The sequence below is a fragment of the Phytophthora ramorum genome, assembly GCF_020800215.1.
Source record: "Phytophthora ramorum isolate Pr-102 chromosome Unknown Phyram_PR-102_s0005, whole genome shotgun sequence".
Taxonomy (NCBI): domain Eukaryota; phylum Oomycota; class Peronosporomycetes; order Peronosporales; family Peronosporaceae; genus Phytophthora; species Phytophthora ramorum.
Window position 1 is genome coordinate 134,165 of NW_027150651.1, and position 24,242 is coordinate 158,406.

The following is a 24,242-nucleotide window of genomic DNA, read 5'->3' on the forward strand; positions in this document are numbered from 1 at the left end:
CAAATAGCTAGGAATCAAATTGCCGTTGCTCAAGGAGCGAGCGAGCGCACAAGCCACAAGAGAACGCCAGAGATCTATTATTGCTGCAGCAGTGGACGCAGCTTGGCTAGGTAACGACAGAACGAAATGTCACGCTTATTGCGCCTTGAGCTTCCTCGCTGGCGTTGTAGATGACGTCTGAACAAGCTTTAGAGCGCATCCAGTGGCCACGACTAGGAGGACGCTGCATCCGTAGAAGAGCTGGTCGCTCGTCCAGTAGCTTCCGCCGCCAGTTCCAAGGACAACTAGCACGTTGGTTGGGAGTCGAAACAGTGAAAGTGTTGTGCTCAGCTGAACTTTCGGGAAATGTCTGCTGCGAAGAGTTGCACAGCACGGCAATATCACTCCAACACACACCTACAAGGACCACAATACAATAAGCAAGGGATTAATGAAAAATGCGCACAGGTCCAGTGCTGCCATGATTCCTAGAAGCTCAAAAGAATTCAAGCGGCAGTCGCATACCTCAAACACAAGGAAGCTTCCCAAAATGAACTGGTAGTTCTCCGTTGCCTTACATGCCACAACAATATTAGGCATCAGCCGGTTAGCAATGGAGAACGCTCAACAAACCCTACCGTAGGGATCAACAGGCAGACGGCAGAAGCGGGAACCATCGCCGTCAGCAAGAGCTCTTCTCGGAGCCAGGATTTGTCGATCAAATCAAACATCTTCCCACCGATAGCAACACATAACATGAAGCTTGAAAACACCAAACCACTGGGTAGCACCCTATTGGGAACCACGACTTCAAGCGTTGGATACCACAGAAAAACTACAACGGAAGAACGAGATGTAGGCACCATCTTGCAGCTAAATGCATGGAGCAATGGATTGAACCTACCAAATACATACATCGCTCCTTCGAAGAGCGAGTAGCAAAGGCCTAAGGCGTACGCATCCATAGATAAGCTGCCAGTAGTGTCCGCTTCACTGTCGTCTGAGCTGGCAGTCTTGTGAACAGTTGATGATCCATAGTTTTCAGACCAAGAGGATACGAAAACAGCAGCAACGGCTGTCACGACGACAGCGGCCCGAAAGGGACCGATATCTCCCAAAACATCGGCAGCAATCTGTGCAGCAAGACCTGCGATCACAGCGACAACTCCGTTGATTTCGGACCCAAGCGCAAAGGTTTGCCAAGCAGCTCTTCCGGAAAACCTATGGTGCTCACACAAGGATAATTGCAATCAACGGAAATCTATCAGTGATCAGTAGTTGGACGAAGCTGAAGATCGAACAGCGCAGATCTACCTCGTGCTCGATGTTCAGTGACCAACCAGCTCTCGAATGCCGAGAACAGCAGCGACGTGGAGATACCACCCAGCACTCCCAGTCAACAGCACTGTCGTATTCGGCACATTTTCGAGCAAATTGATGACAATCTATCGCCCAGCACCAATAGTCACAGACACCCCCAAGTCACCAACTAAAGCAAAACGCAGGCTTACCTCCAATGCGCAGTATACTAGACAAGCTTTGCGACGCCCGTATTTGTCAACCAATAGACCGACAAAATTGCCAAAAACTACGGACGACAGAAATCCGGTCAGAAACAGCGCCCCAACGTTCATGCCGTAGCTCTGGTAGCAGCCACAACAACTTAATACCCAGCCAAATACCCGATATCAATTGCAATTGCTAGTGCGAACCTGGTACAAGCTGTACATGTGCGTGCCTTGTAGCCAGTCGGCGAACATGACGAGTCCGTACACGAGCAGATATTCGCGCTGGAAGTGCGCAAAAGCCTCGTCGCCTGCGGATTTTGTCGCTTTTTGCATTAATTTTTGTGTTGCAACGAGCTTCTCAATAAGGTGCAGAGACAGCAAGCACACGAGCAGTCCGACGCAACTTGCAGACGCCCATATCGGCCACTGGAAGGCGCTCGACGACTCCATAGATTTAGTAGGTCGATCCGGGCTCTGATTGGGCACTTATATGTAGTACAGTGTTACCCCTCGATATACTCACCTCAATATGTAATAACCCCGTATATTCGATACTAGGTGAAAAGGATACGCTGCCAAAATCTGTTCTACAATTAATACCCTGAAATCGCATTGTTAAAAATACTACGCATAACGAGGGTAGCGCTGTAGTTATTTTGAGGCTTTTGGCTGGTCACAATAAACTTTGGCGACTGCAGGATGGAGGTGCTCAAGACGACGGCGATCAGCGAGAAGAAGGCGGCCACGCTGCTCAAGAAGTTCGTGGAGAGCAAGGAAGAGGAGGAGAACACCGACCTGATGGTAAAGTGCAGCTCAGTGCGAGATGGTTAGTAGACGGACGAGACTGACGGTTGGCTGGCTGTGCGCAGATGAACGAGGAGGTCAAGTTTCAATTGGCGCAGGTGCTGGCACACTTGGAAGGCAAGAAGCCGCAGATCCAGCTGCAGCAAGACGAGTACCAGTATGGAGAGTACTAGGCCTCGATATGTAATACAACCCCCGCAGTGATGATAGAGAAGAGGGCCTCTGTACTTTCGAGTAATGCAGCATTTAGCGCGATACATATCATTGGGGCTTGGGAAGCGGCCGCATTGTGCGAGCTGTCGCTCTGGAGCGGCAGGAGCGACCTGGCCGGGTGTGGAATGGTGATACATTGTGTCGCCGTCTGCCGCGCGGCGACTAGTCAGCAAGTAGCGCCGGCACTGATCTGCATCCGAGACTCGGCGTCTGCGGTGCCATCGAGCTCAACGAGGACGCGTCCTGAATCAGACGTGGTGCCCTTGAAGTGCAGGCAGCAGTTGTCCCAGGGGACTCGGACCTCGCAGACAGCGCAGTGCAACGACAACCCAGGCATTTGGTCTGCCCGCCAAGCCGTTGCGCCGGAGACTGAAGTTCGAGCTGAGTTCGGGCGCATCTCCTTCATCTCATCTTATCCTGGCCACAGCGCGCTCTCTCGACAACATGCAGGTGATATCCTACCCAGACTCTGCGATCGCCTGTTTCCCCCGTTGACGATGGCGGCATCAGTTGGCAACAGCCCATAGCAAGCAGAAAGGGACAGCAATCGCCCTCAAGCTTTGCTGCAGCAAAGCAGCGGCCCCAAAGCAGCCAAGCAGCCATGGGCCGCGTAGCGTGCTAATACATGTCCGACATCGCGCTCATATCGTCCGCGGCGGTGCCGCGCAGATCGGCCCGAGTGATCCAGCCTGTCGGCGAGGAACACAGACAACGCCAAGAGCCACAAGCAGCCTCCGGATACGGCGCCGTCGGCCGGTCCCTTGCGCGAGCAACTCGTGCGTGCCCGCGATGGCTTTCCGGTCATGAGCGGGGGTCGCGCATTACTCGACGCGGCGAACTGCAACTGCTGGAGAGGCAGTGGATGGACTGCGGCCAGCTGGTAGCTTCCTGTCCGCCTCCGCGGCTGCACGTTGGCTCAAAAGCACGCGAAAAATTGCGCGTTGCACCAACCGCAACCCCGCAGCCTGGTAGCGTGTGGGGCAGAGGAAACCATCGCCAACCGCACACGAACAGAGCTGAGCAGCAGAGTGGAAACACCAGCAGCTCGTCCTGGGCTCCACCAGGGACGTTTTGCCATCGACGTTTTAGACCAGTCACAAGCAAAACCGTTACAGTACTCGCACTGTGGGATCGGCGACAGAAACAGGCGCGACGCCTGTTTCTGCCCACTGCTTGAAGCAACCGAACAACAGTCACCTATCGCTTCCGGGTCAAAATTGTTCACTTGCGGAATTCTCCGGTCAGACGCACAGCGCCAGCACTGGTGTAGTATATCTCCGATGCTGGACTCGCGCAGCAGCAGCCGAGCTGGATCTGGCCTACATGCCCTACCACGAAGGGCTCATGAACCGCAACGCGCCGCCCGTGCGCACCAGCCTCTCGGTGCGCGTGTCCAACCAGCAGTCGCAGTCGCAGTCGTCGTCCTACTACGGAGACAGCGACGACGACGACGTGTCGGACGACCCGGCGTGGATGAACGCCCCGCGCGGCAGTCTGCAGCCTGCGTTCCCGCCCAGTCTGCTCAAGAAGGCGTCCACGCTCTCTGTGACGGACACGCAGGCCTCCAGCCCCGTGTCGGATCCCAGCGCCGGCGAAGAGGACGAGCAGGAGAAGCACAAGCAGGACGACGACGAAGAGGACGACGACGACTACTTTCCTCCTACGCTGCCCAAGTCCCCGCCGCGCACGGAGCCTGCGCGCCGCAAAAACGGTTCGCCCAGTGACGGACGCCGCAGCTTGAACCACAACGTGGACGACAAACTCACCACGGACCTCAAGCTGCGCAAGTGCAAGAGCATGCCAATGAACCAAGCCCCGGCAAACCCTACAGATGCTAATAAGGTCGTGAATCTCGGCGTGCCGCGAAACTCGCGCGGCAACTCGGAGATCGACCGACTGTCCATTGAGAAGAAAGGGTCGGACTCGCCTGCAGACACTGCTCGCTCGTCCGCTGTAGGCGGAAGCAACAACGGCTACCGTGACAGCATGATGCGCTACCGTCCCAGCGATCTCAAGCCGCAGACCTATCCACGGCCATGATGTCGCGTGACAGCTTGGCGCCCGAGATGCTCGAGAGCGGCCGCAGCACTGATCTGTACGCTAGCAGTCGCAGCAGCAACATGGGCCTAGAGAGCGGGCGTAGCAACGACCAGTTCGGCAGCAGTCGAAGCAGCAACGTGTTTGACAGCAGCCGCAGCGTGGACCTTATGGCTAGCAGCCGCAGCACGGATCTTATGCGCGGCTCGGTCATGCATTTCGGTCCGCGCGTGACGGAAGAGGGTCTCTCGGACTATCTCCGCGCCGTAAAGTTGGGCAACCTCCAGCTGCTGCGCACATGTCTGCAGGACCGGAACACCGACTTCGCGGAGCGCGACCCGGTTCACGGCCAGTCGGCGATGCACATTGCTGTTCGCTTCGGCCAGCTGCACGCTGTGCAGTTGTTGTGCGGTAAAAAGACGCGAGGTCTGCTGATTGACGCCGTCGACAACCGACAAAACACCCCACTGCACTTGGCGGCGGCCAAGTCGCGCCGTATCACCAAGTACTTGCTGGAGCACGGCGCCGACGCCACGCGCGTGAACAACCGCAACCAGACGCCGCTAGCGGTGCACATCATCACGGCCAAGCAGGATGACCCGTTGATCACAGAGATGCTGCTGCAGCACAAGACGGACCCGAACGGTGCGCTGGGCAATAGCACGATCCTGCACAAGGCAGTGGATCTCAAGTTCTATGAGATAGCATTCCGTCTGGTGCGCCACGGCGCTCGCTTGAATGCAAAGGATGGCCAGGGCCGCATGGTGTTCGACAAGGTCGACCGCAAGGTGCTGCGCCAGCTCTGCGGCAAGATCTCGTTCCCGCCAGTGTGGGTCCCCAACACGGAGCGCAAGAGCTGCATGGTGTGCCTTCGCAACTTCAGTCGTCTGGGTGTCGGTGTGCGCCGCCACCACTGCCGCCACTGCGGCCGCCTCGTTTGCGGTCGTTGCTCGCACGTGTCCGTCGAGAGCGAGGCGTTCCCGAGCACCTTCGCAGGCCATATCGACCGCAACCCGTCGGACGAGCGCTCGAACCTCAAGCGCGTGTGCAAGACGTGCAGCAGCGTGTTCGACGAGCGCGCGAAGGAGGCGAAGGAGAACTCGCCCGGCAGCAACCGCAAGTGGTCGGAGGCCTTCATGGACAGAGTCGTGGGCTGCGCCTGGGACGAGATCGACCGCAAGGACAGCAACGACAACCTCCTCGGGTCGTCGCGACGCGGGTCCCTCGCAGCGTAGCAGCAGCAACCAGGATCTGCTTGAAGTCGCGTGATGAGCTTCCACCGCTGGTAGTGGAGAGATTAGACAACGTGGGCTGTCGAGCAGAGCAAACATCTCAGAGGGAGGGATACCGTGCAAAATGTATCAGTAAATCGTCATGTGCGTCTGTTTCGAAAGGGCGATGTTGCCCATTCTGATTGTGTCTAACTGTGTACATGTGTCCGAAGCAGTTAGTGGCTGTAGACAGCAGACTCGTACTTAATAAGTTCATCCACGGTACTAAACGCTGCCTGGCTGGCCATCATTACCAAAGCGACGGAGTAATTGGAGCTTGTTCATCATGCGCTGTTGTCAAATGGTTATGGGCCCTGCGGGCACCGGCAAGGTGCGTCGATAGTCCGACATGCTTCTTCATGCTTATGCACTGCTGCAGCACAAATTTGAGCAGAATATGACCCACGGTGCCGGTTTAATCAATTGGTGTGAGCAGTCCACGTACTGCAACAACATGCACGAGTTCTGCGCTGCGTCTGGGCGCATGACGTATGTGGTGAACCTGGACCCGGCTGCGGACAACTTCGACTACCCCGTGGCATTCGGTACGTGCCTTTCCCAATTAAACCAGAGCAGTAGAAACAGGATGAACAGTACTTCTGTCTGCGGCAGACATTCGCGATCTCATCAGTGTGGAGGACGTGATGGAGGAGCTGGGCTACGGCCCCAACGGTGGACTCATTTACTGCATGGAGTGAGTGGTTGGTGTTATATATTGGTGGAGGTTAGCCCGCGCTCACTGGCTTTGGACAGGTATCTGGTGCAGAACCTTGACTGGCTGCAGGACTTGCTGGGCGAGTACAGTGATGACGACTACTTCATCTTCGACTGCCCAGGTTCGTTGCATGGTGGATTAATGAATTGCTGCTGCTAATGCTGATAACTTTTGCTGGTGCAGGCCAAATCGAGCTGTACTCGCACCTTCCTGTGATGAAGCAGCTCTGCGACTCGCTGAAAGACTGGGGTTTCAACATTTGCTGCGTTTACTTGGTGAGTTCTTCGTTCACACATGGTAGCGATTCCTCCGTCGTGTGCTAAATCTTGTTGGCTGCACAGATCGACTCTCTATTTATTGTCGACCCGACCAAGTTCATCTCCGGTGTGCTCTGCTCGCTCTCAGCAATGGTCCAGCTTGAGCTGCCGCACATCAACGTGCTCACCAAATGCGATCTCGTAGACGAGAAGGAGATGTCGAAGTACGTTCTACGAGCCTGCCGCAGACCTGAATGGATAGTCAAGCGCGGCTTTTAGGTTCTGACGGCGCATTCTGGTTGTAGGTATTTGGACCCGTCAGAGGGGTACCTTCTTGAGAACCTCTCGAACTCGACTGATCCGAAGTGGCGTCCGTTGAGCGCTGCTATCTGCAATGTGGTACGTGAGCAAGGCAAGCTGTATGCCTATGCATCTTGTGACAGGCGACTCAATCGTGTGCGTTCTTCTATATGCGTGGGGTTCAGATCAACGACTTCAGCATGGTGGCCTTTGTCCCAATGAACATCAACCGCGAGGAGAGTATCGAGACTGTGCTCATGCACGTGGATCATGCCATTAACTACGGCGAGGATTTGGAGCCTCAGGTACAGCTTTGCATTGAGACTCCCCGTCCCCGGTGTTATTTCTGCATTCTCATAGTTTGTGTTGCTTTGCAGGAGCCGAAAAGTCAGGATGCTGACGAGTAAATGTAGGCATTTTTCGGGTCTAAGGCTTTCAGTGCAATTCCGGCCATATTTGCATTACTTTCTTGTTGTGGTTTCGCTTGCAACAACGAGGCTGCCCCTGCATCGCATGCCTGTCGTGTCTGCACATATTATCGCGCAGATCTTGCATTAATTGTCTTGAAAACAGCTTCCTTGCTCGCGGATTGACAACTCGGATACCATTCTTTTGGAAGGTGAAGAGTTCTTCCAACGTGACAAGCAAATGAGCCCTTCCTACACCAAGCAGTCTAGAATCTCAGCCAGATCTGCCAAGAGTTGAAGTTGCAGCGGTTTGTCGCCAACTCGTAGAGACACGAGAGCCTTCAATCCGTTACCCGACAGTCCATTCCGACCTGACGTAGGCGACAGGCTGCAATGCCAGCAACTACTCACCACGGATCCGTTTCAGGTTAAACTCGAGGCGACAGCTCCATGGCAGGTTGCACCACCAGTGCTCGGTGGCTGCAACCAATTGGTTCCTTGTCCAAGCAGCACCCCACCCCACTCCGCATTTTTGCTTGTTCGACACCGACCTCCCCGCTCCAAGTTCCTACTGCCAGACGCACGATGTCGTTCCTGCGAGCCATCTTTTTGCTGGCGACCATCACCACGACCCTGAGTGCAGCGAGTGTGTCGGCCAACATCGATGCTGTTGCCGAAGTTTCTGAGGGCAACGCAACCGTGAACAGTAGTTCTCCTTCTCGTTATTTGGAAGAGGCCGCGACCGACTACCACACAGCCCTGCTCGACGCCGTGAACAAGGAGCGCGTCGCCCGTGGTATATCAAAGCTCTGCAAGAACAGGAAGCTGCAGTCGGCCGCTGAAATCCACTCGAACGACATGGCGAAGCGAAATTTCTTAAGCCACGGCGGCTCCGATGGTTCTACCATTACAAGTCGAATCTCGGCCGCGGGGTTCCACTGGACTGCCTCAGCTGAGAACGTCGCGGCCGGCCAGTCATCCGTGAGCAGTGTGATGTCGTCCTGGATGAAGTCCAGCCCTCACAGAGCGAATTTACTGAACAAACAATACACGCACTTTGGCTGCGGCTACGCGTACAGCTCGAGCAGCAAGTACAAGCGCTACTGGACCCAGGTCTTTGCATCTGGCACGCGTGAGGTGTGTGGCTAAACCGACAAAGCTCGCAGCGTGTACAATATGCGTTTGAAAAGCTGTCCCCACAATGGAATGAACATAGATAATAAATTGCATTCTTTGCCACAGAACAGCTCGCTTCATCGACCCAAAGCCCTTTTCAGGTCTATTGAATCGACAAACAGCTTCATCTTGGGTAATACTAGTGACAAAGATGACAGCGGAAGAGCCACACGAGCTCATGCTTCTACTAGAGGCGGTCTTCACGCTCTAGTTTGCTAAGGCCTCGTGGTCAGTGTGCAGCATTTAAAAATGCCATTGCCCGATGCAATCGCCGATCACAATATTGACTTCTCTACTAATAATTTCAGAGAAGCCCCAGCATGCCCCTCCCTACGAAAGGTACGGGTGTTCTCCAGCGTTCTCTTCTCCTGGACAAAGAAAACGGCTAAGAACCACCTTCGGATCCCGGACTCGTTTTTCAGCCGTGTCCATCACGGACACAATCGTGGAGAAGACGAAAGGTCTCACGCAAAAGAACACCGGGGCACTGTACAGGACGCAGTATAGCGGGTACTCGACTAACCAAGAGAGTGTGTCAGCGTCTAGCAGTGAATTGGAGCTCGTGTGCTGTGGGACAATTTCGCAGCTCCCAATCAAGGATGCCGTGGGCCCGACGAGTTGGTGAAAAAATTGAGAGTGCACCAAACAGGGATAAAGTGGCGTATGCGATATGGAACATTGGTCAGCTGTGTCAGCACATTCGTGTCGTTTCACATTGTAAGGTGCATTGTTCTCACTTAACTTTACAACATCTATGACCTCGACCTTGTCGTCAGTCGTCTATGCTTTAGAAATTGATGCGTGTCGGTAGTTTGGGGAGTATAGTGACACGAGAACTCGACGATGACAGAGCTAATGTTAGTTGAATGGGCCGAAGCTCGTCTAACTGCGTTCCAAGAACGCGTAATCTCAACAGGGGTATTCTGTTAAGAGTCCGCTGCGAACTCGTTCCGACCAAGAGCAAGCGCAGCGCCAGCTACATGTAATACTGCAGCTAAAATCGAGCGCTTTCGGTTGCTGTGGGTGGGTTGCCTCAAAAACCTTTACGCCCTTCACGCTATTTAGTCGGCCCTTGACTAATTATTGTTTACAATTTTTTGTGAAGAAGTCTGACCTTTTAGCTAGCTGTTGTGACCTCAATATGTGTCTTTTCGGAGCCAAAGACTATAATTGGCTTCAGCTCGCCGAGATAGGTCCAAATCCGTTGTCTTTGTTATTTCGCGCTTGCCGGAAAAAAAATTGTTTCGTCAGGCGTCACGAAAACAGTATAGAAGCACGACTTTTTGCGAAGCACGACTAAATTGCTTGAAGGGTATACCGGTATTCCAATAAAAAGCAGATTTTCCATCCCTGCCTATTGCGTGAAGGGTGTATTATCAACAAAATAAAGCAGCTTTTCATCCCTGACTACCGGTACGATTGCCATACGATGTACCTCACTGCGCCGAGGTAAAAGCTCTGGACAGCATCTGCTAGTCTCCTTTCTGGCGGTGGCGGCGATCTTTCGGAGCGTCTGCATGACCCAGATAGCGCATACACTTCAGCTGAAAAGCACAATTGACGATTCTAACACTCGGATGCGCTCTCGTCAAGATGCTCAGAGCACCGTGCTCTCTGGGGCGTGCTGTCAAGCGAGTGGGAAGGAGTCATACGTCAGGCAATGCCCGGCCAATCTGTCTCGTCAACTTGAGCTCTGCCTCGATCCTGCTCGAGCTCTGCTACTTCCATTCTGCAATTTACTGCGTCGTGGCCAAGCAATCTCTAGGGACGTCCGTACTCGCCAATGCCACTTTTTACTCTCCGCTGGGCGGTTCTTCTGGTTCTGACGCTGCTCGGATGCTCGACGTTGGTTGATGCACTTCCGAAGACAATCCTCAGAGCTGCTGTCACTGAAGAGGTCTTCATTGCTGTCGCCGACGAGGTCGATAGCAATGCCACCGCTACGCGCGAGCTGCAGACCTACTCGTCAACGGGGTTCCAGACGCTCTTGCTCAACGCCGTCAACAAGGAACGCACCGCCAACGGACTCTCCACGCTGTGCATGAACAAGAAGTTGCAGACGGCAGCTCAGGGTCATTCAACCGAAATGGCGGCAAAGAACTACATGGCTCACACGTCTTATGACGGCACGACCATGTCCCAGCGGATCACGGCGGCGGGCTACAAGTGGAGTGCCTGCGCCGAGAACGTCGCCGGTGGCCAGGTGACCGTAGACCTGGTGATGGCGGCGTGGATGGCCTCCAGCGGACATCGAGCGAACATACTATCAACGAAATACGTGCACTGCGGATTCGGCTACGCTTACAGCTCGAGCTCGACGTACAAGCACTACTGGACGCAGGACTTTGGCTATGGCAGCACGGAGAGCTGCTCGTAAGCGTGACGTTGAGTCGGAGGTCTATTAACTATAAGTGAAATACCTTATCTGCTTTGATCTTCGGTCACATTACTATTCCTCGTCACATGCCACCTCTAATTTTACCACTTGCTAGTACTTCATTACCACTTGGAAGACCGGGAGCCTGCCCAATGAATTCCAGCGGTGGCGCTGACACGAGCGTGGAAGAGCAAGTCCAGCTGCGTCGAGTGTTTCGGCTGCTGGCGTTCGAGACCCCTCTCCGGCGTCTGGAGCAAAAGCTCGAGGTGGGGATCGGCACGGAGTTCATAGAGTAAACAGACACTGACTATGGAGTGACTCACGCAGAAACTATCGGATAGAGCACACGATGTCAAGTCCCCAGAGGTAGGAGGTGGAGCTGATCGCAATACTGGTGGCGGAGCTAACTGCACCGCGCTGTTTGGTACTGATAGCGACAAGGTGCGCGAAGGCACACGCTGTCGGAGCACGAGACGAAGCGCGACCGCTACATGAAGGAGAAGGCCAAGTACCTGGCCACGCTGCAGGATGAAGTGAACTTGGGTCGTGAACTCGTGAGCTCGAAGTACCAGATCGACACGAAAGCGCTGATGACCATCTACGAACAGCTCGGTTACTCCTTCGCCACGCAGGAAAAGAGCCGTCTAGAAGAGGTGATCTGGCAGGTGAACGACGATTTGGACGGCGCCATCGGCTTCGAGGAGTTCGTGAACAGCTACGTCAGGTCGCGCAACGATCGTTCGGGACTCGAGCCGTCCGAGATCTTCTTTCTCACGTGTTTCCTCATGTTTGACAAGGAAAACTGTGGCAGGGTACGTTCATGCCTGCTCCCAACATTGTGCGCTGAGCGGCATTTACCATGTTTCATCGTCTTTACGCCCAGATTTCCTTGGACGACGCCATGAGCATCTTGTAAGTGGCCGTGCCATCGAAGCACTTGCCAGCAGAGCACAGCACTCACTCTTGACTCTCAGATACCTCAAGTACGGCGAGGCCATGGAACGCGAGATGGAGATCCACTTTGGCAAGCTGCTGGACGAAGGCGCCCACTTCGTCACGTTCGCGGAGGTGCGTTCGTCACCTTACCACTTCGTTCAACCCCACTCACATTAGTTTTCTAGTTCCACGAAGCCACCATCAAGCGTATGGGCGAGCTCATCGACCAGCAAGTCCCTCCGCCAGGCAAAACAAGTTCTGCAAGAAGCTCTAGCGTAGTCCGCAGTACATGTACTGCATGATAGCGAAGATACCTCAGAAATGACAGCTCGGATCAGATTGATGAGTGTACCATCCGTCGCGTAGCACGCTTGTCAATCCCATTCGAAGCCCCCCCCCCCCCCCCCCCCGCATTGAGCCAAGTGACAATGGTCGCAGCGTGCTGGATGCTTGCAAGCCTTTGCTTGGCCGTCAATTTACTCGACGCTGTCGTGGACGCTCGACTGTCGCCTCTGTCCCAGACCATCTTCGACGAGTGGCGTGCAGGGTACCGAGCGAGGGACGTCGTGCGCGAACAAGAGCCGCTGGAAGAGCAGATCGCGCGGTATGTGCGAGAAGGAGCGTTCCCCAAGGCAGGACGCTCGCTGCAGGAGAAAATCGACGAGGCCAACGCGTTTCTGGACCGAGAGTTTGCCGTTGAAGAGCAGCGAGGTGTCGGTGTGAGTGGCGCCATCGTGTACAAGGACAAGGTGCTGCTGAGCAAAGGGTACGGCCTCCGCAAGTCTGACGACCCCGAAAGTGAAGTCTCCAGCACGACGTTGTTCCAGATTGGGTCGGTGTCCAAGACCTTTATCAGCTTCGGCGTCGCTATCCTGGTGGAAGAGGGGACGTTGTCTTGGGACGACCCAGTGAAGAAGCACCTGCCTTCGTTCCAGCTTTACGACAAGTACGCGGAGCAGTTCGTCACGATCGGCGACTTGTGCGCGATGAACTCCGGACTGACCTTCCTGATATCGGCCGCTTCTTCGGAGTTTACCAGACAGATGAAGACCTGGTGGCTGGCTTGGCTTTCATTGAGCCGGCACACACGCTTCGTGGCGGACACGACTACGCGAACTCGAATTTTGCCATCCTTGGCCAGGTCATCAAAAGGGTCAGTGGCCAACCATGGGATGCGTTCCTGAAGGAGCGTATTTGGGACCCGCTGGGGATGACCCGCACATTTCCCTCAGCTTTTGGTGCTCAGGGCGACAACGACACCAGCTACGGACACTTCGAGTGCGGTGGCGACCTCTTTGGACCTTATGATCTCGTCGACGCCCCCGAAGCTCAGCTCGCTGGCCATGGCCAGGGCCACAAAATCGCGTCGGGATCTACGCTGTCTAGCTCGGATGACTTGGCCACGCTACTCCGTCTTATCTTAAACAAAGGAAAGGTGGACGGGGTCACCATTCTGAAGGACCCAGCGACGGTGAGCAACATGATCACGGGCAAGTACGCCGTTAACAAGGAGTTCATGGACGAGTTCTTGATCGAGGGACACCAGTTTAACCCCGACGGCAACACGCTCGCCTCGGGCTATGGATTTGACTATGTTGGCCATGGTCAGTGGGGCCACGCCTACGTTGACAAGAGCGGCGACACTGCGGTGCATGTGACGCGAACGGGTATCGCTCCTGATGCACAACTGGGTGTGATGTTTATGAGCAACACCCAGACACCAGAAGGCCATCTGTCGTATCCGCTCGATCACATCCGTTCGTACGTCATGGGCGTGTTTCTTGACGTGCCGAAGGACGTGTTGGACTTTTCGTATCGTGACTGGCGCACGAAGGATAAGTTGGCACCGATCATGGAAGGCGTTCCTGCCTGTGGTCTGCGCTTTTGGAAGGACCCTCCCTACCGCTCTCTCAGTTCCGTGGCGAGGTCGAAAATGCTGGGGAAGTACGTGGCTCAGTCCTCCACAGGCTACTTTGGCTCGCTTGAAGTGCGTGAGGAAGGAGGGGATCTGGTCGTTGACTATGGCGTACTTTCAGCTCCGTTGAGGTACTACACGGACAAAGGCAGCAAGCGCATCTTTGTGTGGGACTACAAGGCTAACCCCGTGCTTATCGAGGCGACGAAGCGAGATGGAAAGTTTGAGCTGGAAATTGGTGTCGTGTTTCGCCAAGAGTAGCTTACCGGTCATCAACACGATCCTTATGATGCAGCGGGCGTTGATAATTTCTCAATCAAGAAGTCTAGCTTCTTTTCGAGCAGTCCAGACGAGCCGATACCTTCTTCAGATCCGGATCCCCTGTGTAACTAGCAGTAGAGGTGTCGCGCTTGTCCTGTGCTGACGAAACCTGAGAGGCCCCCGAGAGAACTGTGCTTCGTTGACTGCAGATTCCTTCAGCAAATAGTGTGCTCTGAGATAGGGCAGCAGTCTCGGTTAAAGGATTTGGCCGCAAGATGGTTGAGAGTGGCCTCGCACTCTTTCATTGTGGCGTCGGGGAATAACATGTGGAGAAGTCTCGCGGTGAGCTTCGTATTCGGCGACCACTCCAGTGGCATGACGCCGAGTCGGTCGGTCAGCGCTTCTTGCAGCACGCGCGAGCGGATTCTGCCCCAAAACACGGCGGAATACCGTCGACTTGGCGCGCGGCAGAGGCAGATGGCCATCAAGTGGTGCATCGGTGCCAGCCAGTGGCGAACGACGTGAGACAGCACGCGGCGGAACACCCAACACTTGGTCCTGTCCTTCTTGACTTTCTCTTCTTTGTAGGCGTCAACAACGATGGCCAGCACGATGTTCAGCAGCAAATGTCATCAAGGACATGTAGCTCCAATAGTAGGCGACGGAGTAGTTCAACTTGTCGATCGTGCTGATCTCAAAGTTTGCGAACAGCATGTTGACGCACGTCTTGGTGGATTTCAGCAATGACGAGAACTCCTCAACGCTGTTGCCGAACAGCACAGTCCCCGTCGACGCAAACGCAATGAAAATCACGGCGAAAATCACCGTGAAGGTTCTGAAGGAGCGTACAGCACTCGCTATCGTCCGCGTGAGTATGCTCAGTCCAAAATGATCCCGGAAAGTGTTCAGGACGCGCAAGCCCAGCACAAATACCGCCGCCGTCGCAAGAAGACGCAACACCACTGTCAAGTCCGCGATGTGCTCGAACGAGTTGGTGACCGATAGCAGCGTTTCCTTGACTCCCGTCTCGCTTTGACGAGTATCTCGTAGGACTGCAAGCCTGCGTCGAAAGGCGGCGTTGGTCATTGCCGAATGCGTGACGACTACAGCCATGTAGAACGCATAAACGATCGGCCCCCTCAACGCGTCGATAGCGAACCAGCCATCCGGGAACGCCCAGAACTTAATTGCCATCGCCGAGTGCCTCAAAAGTTCGTCTAGGTGTCGGCTTGATGACTCTTTGCTCATATTCTTGTACCGCATCGCTATTGAGAGCAGCGCCGACACCAGCATCCAAGGGAAGAACCACAGAACGACCAAAACGTCCAGCACAATTGTGGTTGTGCTCGGAAATTGGTCTAGCAAGGTAGACGTTGTCGAGAAGCTCGGGTCGATGTAGCCGCCACGGTTAAACCCCAGCTTCACCTTCGTGACTGCGTACCCTGGTAACTCGCCATTGAGTGTGATGACCGTGATAAGCAACTCCTGCGTCGACAGGTTGAGCCAGTCTCCACTTGTTTTCTTCTTGGCGAGAATCGATCGCGCTCTAGTTGCGTTGGTATCGAAAGTGATAAGAAGCTCCTCCGTTGTCGTACTGCTCTCGTCGTAGCAACTCGGGTACAGCCTCACGAGGAAGTCGGGTGTATCACACGTGTCTGCCTCCATGCGGGTCACCTGAAAGCTGACAGCGCCTAGAACTTTGTTGAGCGAGCCAACACGACCCCAGTCGTCTTCTGGGAGAGTGTAGCCATTGTAGTCCTCCGTGACGAAGACTTCCGGGACGAACGTGTCGTTGAGCCAGTCGAAGATGTCAGAGACGGTCTCGATGCCCGTGAACTTGACAGGGAGCTCGTTGGCGGTGGTAGAACGCCCCGATGCTTGAGACATCGCGTGGCTCTGGTAGAACATGTTGGTGGTCGGGATGTGCAGGAACATGGCGGCGATGAAGATGCCGAAGGACATCATGGCGACGAGAATGTCCTTCATGTCTGCGGCGTGCTTCTCATCGTGCCAGAGCCTGTCAAGAGCGGTCTGAATTGGAATCTCTTGACTGGTGCATTCTTCAATGTTGTCCGCATGATACTCTCCGTCGATCCCAGAGCTCGCGTGCGGGTCCGGTGTTAGCAGCAAGTGCATATCGGCTGGTAGCACCATGCCCACGGACAACTCGAACGACGTCGTTATCCGGGAGAATGAAATGCGAGCAGCAGACTCTGCATTATTGAAACTCTATGCCGCCGACCAAGCTGCTAACAGTAGGCATGAAGTGGCTACACGTGTGTGTACCAACATTTGGATGATGGATGCAGCATGAACGATAAGCTGGCCATGTGCGGCCACTCGTGGAGTCCACATGTGCCAAAACACCTGACAGTTTGTGTCCGTCGAATGTATTAATAATAGCAGAGGGTCTCAGTGATCTCGTTGCTTTTTCATTTCGTACGTGATTAGTTCGAGCTCGGAACGGGGAGTGCAATGAGTCATTGGCAATGACTACATGCCCGGCAGGATTTTCTGGTGGACAGAAGCCCCGTTTCCTACAAGCTTCAACTCCGGCTTGTTTTTTTTTCTGTTCGTAGGAATAAGAATATATGGTATTTACACGTATTATGATATAATACGTACAGTATTACTGTTCATGCTCAAGAGCATCTTACAGATCTTTCTTAACCCACGAATTGCAAGTGTACAAGCCGCAATCATAATGTGGAGCTGTACATGCACGGATTCGGTAAAGTTGAGGCCGCCATCGTTTGGCCGTGGCAAGCGCTGTAGATTTTTTCGGTGAGAATTGCATCGTCATTGTTGAGGTATCCCATAGAACTGTAGCCGCGATCGACGATGAAAGTATTCGGACACCCGTCGTTCCCATGGACGTTCCCTATGGCGCTCACCAAGCTTTGCTCGGTGCATTTTGTGGTCTTAGCTTCCACTGAGTCTTGGATCGAGATCAAATCAATGGAATGGTTCATGTGACGGTCAATCCCCCCTCCCTCCGCGGTGAGACCTCATGCCTGTCCATTCTTCATTTAGCCGTCAACCCGAGCGAGGCCAACAACTCCAGCGCTCGAACACCCGACGTCATCACCGCCATGCCAAGCGTTGCCCACCTACTCGTCCTGGTTGTGACTCTGCTCGGTTTCTCGACAAGTGCTGCAGTGGATGTCAATTTGACGGTGGTGGCTACAATCCCCAAGCCGATCATCGGCGATGCCCTCTTCGAAGACATTTCGATCCCAATCCCGATCATCGGCGACGCCCTTTTCGAGGACCTGAGCAACTCCAGCACCAGGCGATCCCTGCAGGCGGCCTACCCGCCCAACGGCTTCCAGACCGAGATGCTCAACGCAGTCAACAAGGAACGCAGAGCCCGCGGACTCCGCGAGCTGTGCATGAACAAGAAGCTTCAAAATGCCGCCCAGGGCCACTCAAACGACATGGCGGCAAAGGACTACATGGCTCACACTTCTCCCGATGGCTCGACGATGGCCCAGCGCATTAAGGACGCAGGTTACGACCGAACTGCTAGCGGAGAGAACGTCGCGGCCGGCCACACGTCGGTCCAGCAGGTGATGGAGGCGTGGATGAACTCTGAGCACCACCGTGACAACATTCTGCGTAACAAATTCACTCATTTCGGATGCGGATATGCGTACAGCGAGAGCTCCACGTACCAGCACTAGGACGCAGAACTTTGGCGCGTCAAAAACGGAGACCTGCTCGTAAGCGGACATTTCAAGAGTAGAATGAAAAGCACGGGTAAACAGGAGCAGATCTACTGCTGCCTTGGAACGGACGAGCAGCAGTACCAACCCGTACAAATAACGATGAATGCGAAACCACGTACACAGAAGACTTCTGAATGAATCAATACACCAAGATCTGCTTGATAAAATCGGCATCAACACCCCGCTCCTTCAATATTTCGAGAAGCTGCAATAATTGCCACATAATCGACAGATAATCTTCACCCCAGAGGCTCTCGAAGCCCGTCGTCGTCATGGGCCTCCAAGTCCAATAAATAAAAGGGAGACGTGCCACTCGACAAGTCGATTTCGGATGCGGAGGCCCGCAGCCCATGCACTTCCACACTTCCATAGCCGAAATGCAGCGGAACGAGAGGAAGCACCTATCCAGAGCGTGACCCGATTTACAGGCAGCCTCCAGTTCTCCAAAAGGAACAGTCTTCTCACAAATGAAGCACGTCTCGCGTGATGGTGGCACACGCGTCGCCGAGACAACCGTATTTGCTTCAGTAGGCTGATCGTCTGTATTTGAGGTTGTCTTCGATTTGACGTACGCGATCCATGCAGCGACATTCTCAGCCGAGTCCAGCTGATCGTAAACATGCGTGACGAGCGCTTCGCTACGAGGTGTCAACCGGTCTTGAACACTGAGGAAATCGGCCATCACGAGGGCACTCATTTTCTCCGACGAAGAGCTAGCTAGAAAGTCGCGGAGAGACTTGTCGTCCTTCTTGGCTCTTGCCACCAATGCCGACAAACAACGCCCCGCCCAGTACACACCCAACGATCGCCGAATCTTCGCGAGCGCTGCCTTTTGAGCTGCTACTTGGTGATCCGCAGGTGTGACTGCATTGCGAACCAACAATGACGCCTGGAGATAAAGCGGAACAGGAGATATAGCGCCAGTTTCTGTGGAGGCAACAGCCGAAGCAGACGCATAGTAGCGCCTTTCGAGCTCTTCGCAGAGGTGCAGATACAGTGGCTGACGTGCGAGCACTTCGCTGTCGGTTGCGTCTCTGTTGGCACTCCTGATCTTGTTCAACAAGCCGGGAATCGCCAAGTCCGTAGAGCCATTCAGCGACGTGACCGCAGCATTGTCGTTATAGCAAAACCACACCACGTCCATGAAGCTGCTGACCGACTGACTTTCGTTCAGGATACGGCATACAACTTCCACAAGCTGCTCAGAGTTTTTCACCCACGGTGCCGGAATGTACTCAAGTGCGCTCGATACACGGCTGTAGGAGACGTCGGCTTGCGATTTGCGGTTGGGTCGGGAGGCTGGAGGGATGATAAAGACGCATGCCAACTGCGCAGAGCTTGGCGACATCGCTAGTCCAAATACCGGGTACTTGCTGCCGCTAGATGCACTGGTGGTAGCCGTGGCATCATCGTCTGATGAAGTACCAGGCTTCGCATTGCTGGAGAACAGCTCTTTGCCTGTAGTCTTTTCCCAGACTTTGATCGTGCCGTCTACTGCGGCCGAGAAGACCGTGTCACCGAAGAAGTTGGTATCGATCCCAGTCACATTGCCATCGTGCGCTTTCCACTTGGCATTCGGCTTCGCTTGCTTCTTCTTCTTCAGGTCCCACACGGAAATCGTCGAGCCCGACGCGACAATCAAATCATTCGTGGGGCTATTCGAGTACGTCCAGCGATTTCCCATGCACAGGCCGAAAACCGGTTGAGAGTGTGGCGCCACAATAACGCGATCCACTGCGAGTTCCTGCGGTGTGTCATCCACTGTGACACTAACCGGGACAGTAGCAATCAGAACGCTGCCTTCAGACGTCCCAAGCGCCAAGCCGAGGTTCTCCTGCGTCGCATGGGCCGTCCCGTATCGATGCATCTGCTGCCACGTACGTCGAGACCCAGCCGTACTTCTCGGTGTCAATCCACGCGATCGGAGCAGTCGACAGGAACGTTTGCTGCTGGCCCGGTGCGAACGTTGGATACGCGTAGGCCCAAATGGTGCTCACTTTGCGTCCGGACAGCGCAATGAGCGACGTGGTGTCCTGCTTATCCGCTGTCACCATAAACGGAGACCACGCCATCGTCAGCGTCGACATCATGGCACATCTGTGGGTGTACTCGGCCACGGAATTCATGGCGAGATGTCCCTCCGCCGGGTCGAGCTTCCTTTTCTTGTTCTTGCCTCCTTTATCCCCTCGAGGAGCTGCCATAGCCACGCTCGGTGGCGGCGTGTTGAACCGCTTGTCATGTGACGGTCCGAGCCGAAACTCGTTGGCCTCGAAGAACTTGAACAGGTTCTCGGAAAAGACCGCGACTTCTTTCCAGCTCATGTGGAAGCTCGGAGGCAGGTGCAGACTGAGTCTGGACGAGGCCGTGAGGGTCAACAAGGCACAGGAAGAGCTCGGAGCGGAGCCCCGTGGTCCCCACGCCGCAGCGACGAAGGCCGCGCCAGTGTTCTTGGACAGCGACAGTTCCTTGGGGTTGTGCTGATGGCGGTCGTCCTCGTTGAGCAGGAAGTACGTGGCGCTGGCTCGCGGCAGTCCAGCGTCCAGCGACTCAGTGAACGGAGGAATCGCCACAGGAACGTGCTCCCCGACGGTGCGTTCGGGCAGGAAGACGAAGTCTTTGGACACCGCGGGGCTCTCAGGCTGGAACATCTCGAGCTCGCGGCTGCGGAACGTGGCGACCATGACGGGCGTCGGACACGACAGCGAGACGACCGTCCTCGGACCAGGCGACGCCGCCAGGCACCAACGGACTGCCAGGGATGCGCTCGCGAGACTCGGCGTCGGTCGGCAGCACATCAACTTGATCGGTGGCCATTGCGGAGACTTTGAATTTGGTGTGGCGTACCGTAAAACAAATAACAATGGAGTGTCCACGTGGACACTGGAGGACAAGTACAATTTCTCTATTCGAGCTGGTTAAATATGGCCTCCTGCTTGACGCCGGAAGCTTGTGCTCCTCGTCGCTGTCGCTTTGCGCGTCTTCCGATGAGCCGGCGTCGCTGTCCTCTTGGAAGACCTTCCGTTCTCTCGTGTCGAACATCTTCCGCTCGGTGGCAGTTTTTCTTCCTCATTGCTGTCGACAAGGATCACTGCATCGTCTTCTGTTGCGCCGTGCAGCTCCTCGTACATTTCTTGGTCGCGTTTCGTGTCGATCAGGACGAATTCCGGCTCGGCGTCCACCTTGTCGCCAAGACTAAACGGATGCAGCAGACGTGCGTCTTCGCGGTCCGTAGACGTCTGCAGCAGCGACAAACAATTAAGTCAAACCCAATACACCACACTAGCACACGCCTGCAGCACGCACCAGCCAGTTCCTGCCGCGTTCAACCGACGGACATCCGTCATAAACGCCGCGACTCGAGGCCGGGAACTGTACGCTGAGTTGAAGTGCTCCATGGCAATCTGATACTGCCGCTCCATCTCGGCCAATCCAATCCGCCTCACGCGCTCGTGGGCCAGCACGAACAGGTCGTAGGCAGTTGGAAATAGTAGCGATTGTAGTTCCACAGTCTGTCGTACAGCGTCTCGGCCTCGTTGTGCAACGCCTTCATCGACTTCCACCTCTTTGGGGGGCGACTGGGACACATGTATTGCTGTCCAATATAGACCGTAGAAGGCGGGAAAGCTAGCGTCCCTTGCTGCTGATGGTACAAGTCATCCACGATGCGATTGGCTCGAGGGTCCAGGCCTCCGTGGATGTCCAGTTGGTGCTCGTACAGGTCCGTGAATGCGTCAAACACGAGTCTGCAGTTCACGTTTGTGCAGCGGTACGGCAGGATGGTGGAGCTCCAGCGCTGCAGGTGCTTGCAGGCCTTGCAGCCGCACAAATTGCACAGATTCTTGCTCACGAGGAGCTCCTCGTCCATGTCCCGCAGCTTCTGCGCCTTGTGCACCAGCCCTGGCATCACCGGTAGCTTGTGCGAGGACCGCAACCGCTTGAGCTTCCGCAGGCGCAGGATCTTGATGGACACGTGGCGCTTGCGGCCCTCGCGCTGCCATTTGCGGTAGATGTGGTTGCGGAAGTGAGCAGCCGCTTACGCTTCTTGTACGGCCGGTTGTTGATGCTTAAGTACGGGACGGGCGAAGTGATGGGCACGTCCATGGGACCCAAGGTGCCGGACGCGAGCGCCTCCTCGCTGGGCATGGGCATCTCGTCATGGGGCTGCCACGAGGGCAGCGTCGGCGACTCGGGCATCTTGGTGGCTTTGGCCAGGAATGGCGTCTGCGACGTGTGACGGCTTATGCTTTTTCATTGGTTGAAAAAGACCTTTATACAATTATTGATGCAAAACCAATTTGATTTACAATTATTGTCTTGAAAAGATGGACCTCTACTTTGCAACCTGCTGCTTCTTTTGCTGCTGCTTGGCTTTCTTGGTGGCTTGCCTCTTCTTCCTGTAGCATTTCCTGTCGGAGCTCGTCCATGCGGGCGACGATGCGACGCTCGATCTCTTCTCCGTGACCTTGATGCTCTTAGGGAGCAGCGATGGGAACACCAGCTCCCGTGGAGGACCTTGGCTCTACCAGCACTGCAGTCGTCGGGTGGTATACGGCAGGAGCTTCACCGTACTTGGCCTCGTAACGCTGCACGCCTGTGGACAGACGCCACTTGTGGAACTCTTCGCGCCCGAAAATTACGGCGGCACCGACAGCAGCACCCGCAGCGGCTCCCTGAAGACCGCGCAGTCGACCACCTGAAATCAATCAAACACAAACGCAGCAAGTCAGCCAATGCACTTGTGCGGTCTTGCTTCCACCCAGCAATGCCAGCTCAAGCGTACCAACTAGTCCAGCGTAAAATCCGCCGGTGATTGTTCCGGCAGCAGCGCCAGTGATCCAGTCCTTCTTGTCTCCTCTCTTGTCGGCAATCACCTCTTCAAAAGCTGCTCGTAGCAACACCCTATCGTCAGTACAAACCAGACGGTCTTCCTCGCATTGTCACCAACCACCTCACCTATACGTCGACGACAGCAAGAAGAAGTTGGAGCCCATCGATGCAGCGAAGAAACTGACGCTCTCGTTCCGCAGTGCTGCCAGCACTGCGCCCATCGTGGCCCCCGTCGCGCCGGCCATACTGGCCCCCACCAGCATGTGCTTGACCGCTCCCTTGGCCTTCTCTACGTCGAATCAAATGCCCACAATCGTCACTTTCTAGTCCATCGCCTCTCCAACCTTATCCATCCTCCTACTTCCTCACCCAACGTTTCCTCCATCTCGGGGCTGCGCTCGAACATGTTGCTACCGTCCGAGCCTCTCGTCCCTGATCAAAAAGCTCACCAAACCCGAACTAATGTGTAATTAGTGTGGTGCGTCTACACACCCTCTTTTATTGGCCAAAATTGCACAATACAAACCCCGACTGAAAATGCTGAACCGCCCCCAGGCCAGTCAATCCAGCCGCCCCGCCGATACAACGCCTCACTTGCGAATTAGCATTCCCCCAAGACTCCAGCAAGATGCCCCGTCAGCTTTTGGCCACTCGCTTCATCGACGTCCCCGCGGATGTGAAGCTCGTCCTCGATGGCCGCAAGGTCACCGTGTCGGGCAAGCGCGGCTCGCTCACGCGTGACTTCCGCCACCTGACGCTCGACATGCGTCGCCGTGAACAAGGAGCAGCTCCGCGTGGACCTGTGGTTCGGCAACCGCAAGCAGCTCGCCTGCGTGCGCACGCTGTGCTCGCTGATCGAGAACATGATCACGGGTGTGCGTGTCGGCTACCTCTACAAGATGCGTTTCGTGTACGCACATTTCCCCATCAACGTGACGTTCGAGAACAACGTCGTCGAGATCCGCAACTTCCTCGGTGAGAAGCGCGTGCGTCGCGTGGCTCTGTCTGAGGGCACGACCTACGTGCGCACGGGCGACGTCAAGGACCAGATCGAGCTGAGCGGAATTGACCTCCAGAAGGTGTCGCAGGACGCCGCCAACATCACGCAGGCCTGCCTGGTGCGTCGCAAGGATATCCGTAAGTTCCTTGACGGTATCTACGTGTCCGAGAAGACCAACATCGAGATCGAGGAGGACTAAGCATCTGCCTTGGCCGATCGACCAGACAAGAGTGGGGTTTAACTGCTGCTAGTTGCGAGCGCGTAACCGGATCTCAATAGAACCGACCGTGCTCCTTGCCGTCACTGGGTTGATCGCAGCGAGATTGCTGCTTTCTTCTGTCCGGGCGGATTTTGTGTTGCCTAAGGTAGCAATAGCTTGCTTGCTGCGTGCTACTGAGCATGCAGTGAACAACTCGCTCCTTTGTCCCTCGGCTAGCATGAAATCCTCCGTTCTTCTTGTCCTTCCTGTCCTTGTAGCTCTGGAATTCTTTCATCTACCGGAAAAGGAGTGACTAGCACTGCACCAATTCC

The 24,242-nt window shown here is 55.1% G+C and overlaps 12 protein-coding genes across 12 annotated transcripts; 7 read left to right on the top strand and 5 right to left on the bottom strand.

Annotated features, from left to right (window-relative positions):
• Nucleotides 1-135: 135 nt before the first annotated feature.
• Nucleotides 136-1,937, bottom strand: KRP23_5718 (Molybdate-anion transporter; the record flags this gene model as incomplete). The annotated part of the gene is made up of 8 exons (XM_067890819.1): nt 136-396; nt 505-552; nt 618-814; nt 884-1,200; nt 1,294-1,299; nt 1,360-1,424; nt 1,491-1,622; nt 1,692-1,937. The coding sequence occupies 8 exons, from the start codon at nt 1,935-1,937 to the stop codon at nt 136-138; spliced, it is 1,272 nt and encodes a 423-aa protein (XP_067745235.1).
• A 249-nt stretch (nt 1,938-2,186) lies between these two features.
• On the top strand, nt 2,187-2,464 carry KRP23_5719 (uncharacterized protein; the record flags this gene model as incomplete). Its single annotated transcript, XM_067890820.1, has 2 exons — nt 2,187-2,288; nt 2,357-2,464. The coding sequence occupies 2 exons, from the start codon at nt 2,187-2,189 to the stop codon at nt 2,462-2,464; spliced, it is 210 nt and encodes a 69-aa protein (XP_067745236.1).
• A 1,363-nt stretch (nt 2,465-3,827) lies between these two features.
• KRP23_5720 (uncharacterized protein) lies at nt 3,828-4,544 on the top strand (the record flags this gene model as incomplete). The annotated part of the gene is made up of 1 exon (XM_067890822.1): nt 3,828-4,544. One exon carries the CDS (start codon nt 3,828-3,830, stop codon nt 4,542-4,544), a length of 717 nt encoding a protein of 238 aa, XP_067745237.1.
• A 26-nt stretch (nt 4,545-4,570) lies between these two features.
• KRP23_5721 (Rabankyrin-5) lies at nt 4,571-5,776 on the top strand (the record flags this gene model as incomplete). Its single annotated transcript, XM_067890823.1, has 1 exon — nt 4,571-5,776. The coding sequence occupies one exon, from the start codon at nt 4,571-4,573 to the stop codon at nt 5,774-5,776; it is 1,206 nt and encodes a 401-aa protein (XP_067745238.1).
• Nucleotides 5,777-6,098: 322 nt separating this feature from the next.
• KRP23_5722 (GPN-loop GTPase 3) lies at nt 6,099-7,491 on the top strand (the record flags this gene model as incomplete). Its single annotated transcript, XM_067890824.1, has 9 exons — nt 6,099-6,143; nt 6,249-6,357; nt 6,425-6,506; nt 6,566-6,648; nt 6,711-6,802; nt 6,869-7,008; nt 7,090-7,183; nt 7,270-7,389; nt 7,462-7,491. The coding sequence occupies 9 exons, from the start codon at nt 6,099-6,101 to the stop codon at nt 7,489-7,491; spliced, it is 795 nt and encodes a 264-aa protein (XP_067745239.1).
• Nucleotides 7,492-11,196: 3,705 nt separating this feature from the next.
• Nucleotides 11,197-12,157, top strand: KRP23_5723 (uncharacterized protein; the record flags this gene model as incomplete). The annotated part of the gene is made up of 5 exons (XM_067890825.1): nt 11,197-11,310; nt 11,372-11,410; nt 11,479-11,856; nt 11,928-11,956; nt 12,019-12,157. The coding sequence occupies 5 exons, from the start codon at nt 11,197-11,199 to the stop codon at nt 12,155-12,157; spliced, it is 699 nt and encodes a 232-aa protein (XP_067745240.1).
• Nucleotides 12,158-12,408: 251 nt separating this feature from the next.
• KRP23_5724 (Protein flp) lies at nt 12,409-14,156 on the top strand (the record flags this gene model as incomplete). The annotated part of the gene is made up of 2 exons (XM_067890826.1): nt 12,409-12,942; nt 13,020-14,156. 2 exons carry the CDS (start codon nt 12,409-12,411, stop codon nt 14,154-14,156), a joined length of 1,671 nt encoding a protein of 556 aa, XP_067745241.1.
• A 591-nt stretch (nt 14,157-14,747) lies between these two features.
• On the bottom strand, nt 14,748-16,310 carry KRP23_5725 (Polycystin-2; the record flags this gene model as incomplete). The annotated part of the gene is made up of 1 exon (XM_067890827.1): nt 14,748-16,310. The coding sequence occupies one exon, from the start codon at nt 16,308-16,310 to the stop codon at nt 14,748-14,750; it is 1,563 nt and encodes a 520-aa protein (XP_067745242.1).
• Nucleotides 16,311-18,023: 1,713 nt separating this feature from the next.
• KRP23_5726 (uncharacterized protein) lies at nt 18,024-20,565 on the bottom strand (the record flags this gene model as incomplete). Its single annotated transcript, XM_067890828.1, has 2 exons — nt 18,024-19,653; nt 19,766-20,565. The coding sequence occupies 2 exons, from the start codon at nt 20,563-20,565 to the stop codon at nt 18,024-18,026; spliced, it is 2,430 nt and encodes an 809-aa protein (XP_067745243.1).
• A 234-nt stretch (nt 20,566-20,799) lies between these two features.
• Nucleotides 20,800-22,078, bottom strand: KRP23_5727 (uncharacterized protein; the record flags this gene model as incomplete). Its single annotated transcript, XM_067890829.1, has 4 exons — nt 20,800-21,120; nt 21,188-21,285; nt 21,350-21,875; nt 21,962-22,078. The coding sequence occupies 4 exons, from the start codon at nt 22,076-22,078 to the stop codon at nt 20,800-20,802; spliced, it is 1,062 nt and encodes a 353-aa protein (XP_067745244.1).
• Nucleotides 22,079-22,356: 278 nt separating this feature from the next.
• On the bottom strand, nt 22,357-23,117 carry KRP23_5728 (uncharacterized protein; the record flags this gene model as incomplete). The annotated part of the gene is made up of 4 exons (XM_067890830.1): nt 22,357-22,577; nt 22,665-22,783; nt 22,838-23,000; nt 23,081-23,117. The coding sequence occupies 4 exons, from the start codon at nt 23,115-23,117 to the stop codon at nt 22,357-22,359; spliced, it is 540 nt and encodes a 179-aa protein (XP_067745245.1).
• A 222-nt stretch (nt 23,118-23,339) lies between these two features.
• Nucleotides 23,340-23,910, top strand: KRP23_5729 (60S ribosomal protein L9; the record flags this gene model as incomplete). Its single annotated transcript, XM_067890831.1, has 2 exons — nt 23,340-23,414; nt 23,500-23,910. 2 exons carry the CDS (start codon nt 23,340-23,342, stop codon nt 23,908-23,910), a joined length of 486 nt encoding a protein of 161 aa, XP_067745246.1.
• Between the last annotated feature and the right edge of the window lie 332 nt (nt 23,911-24,242).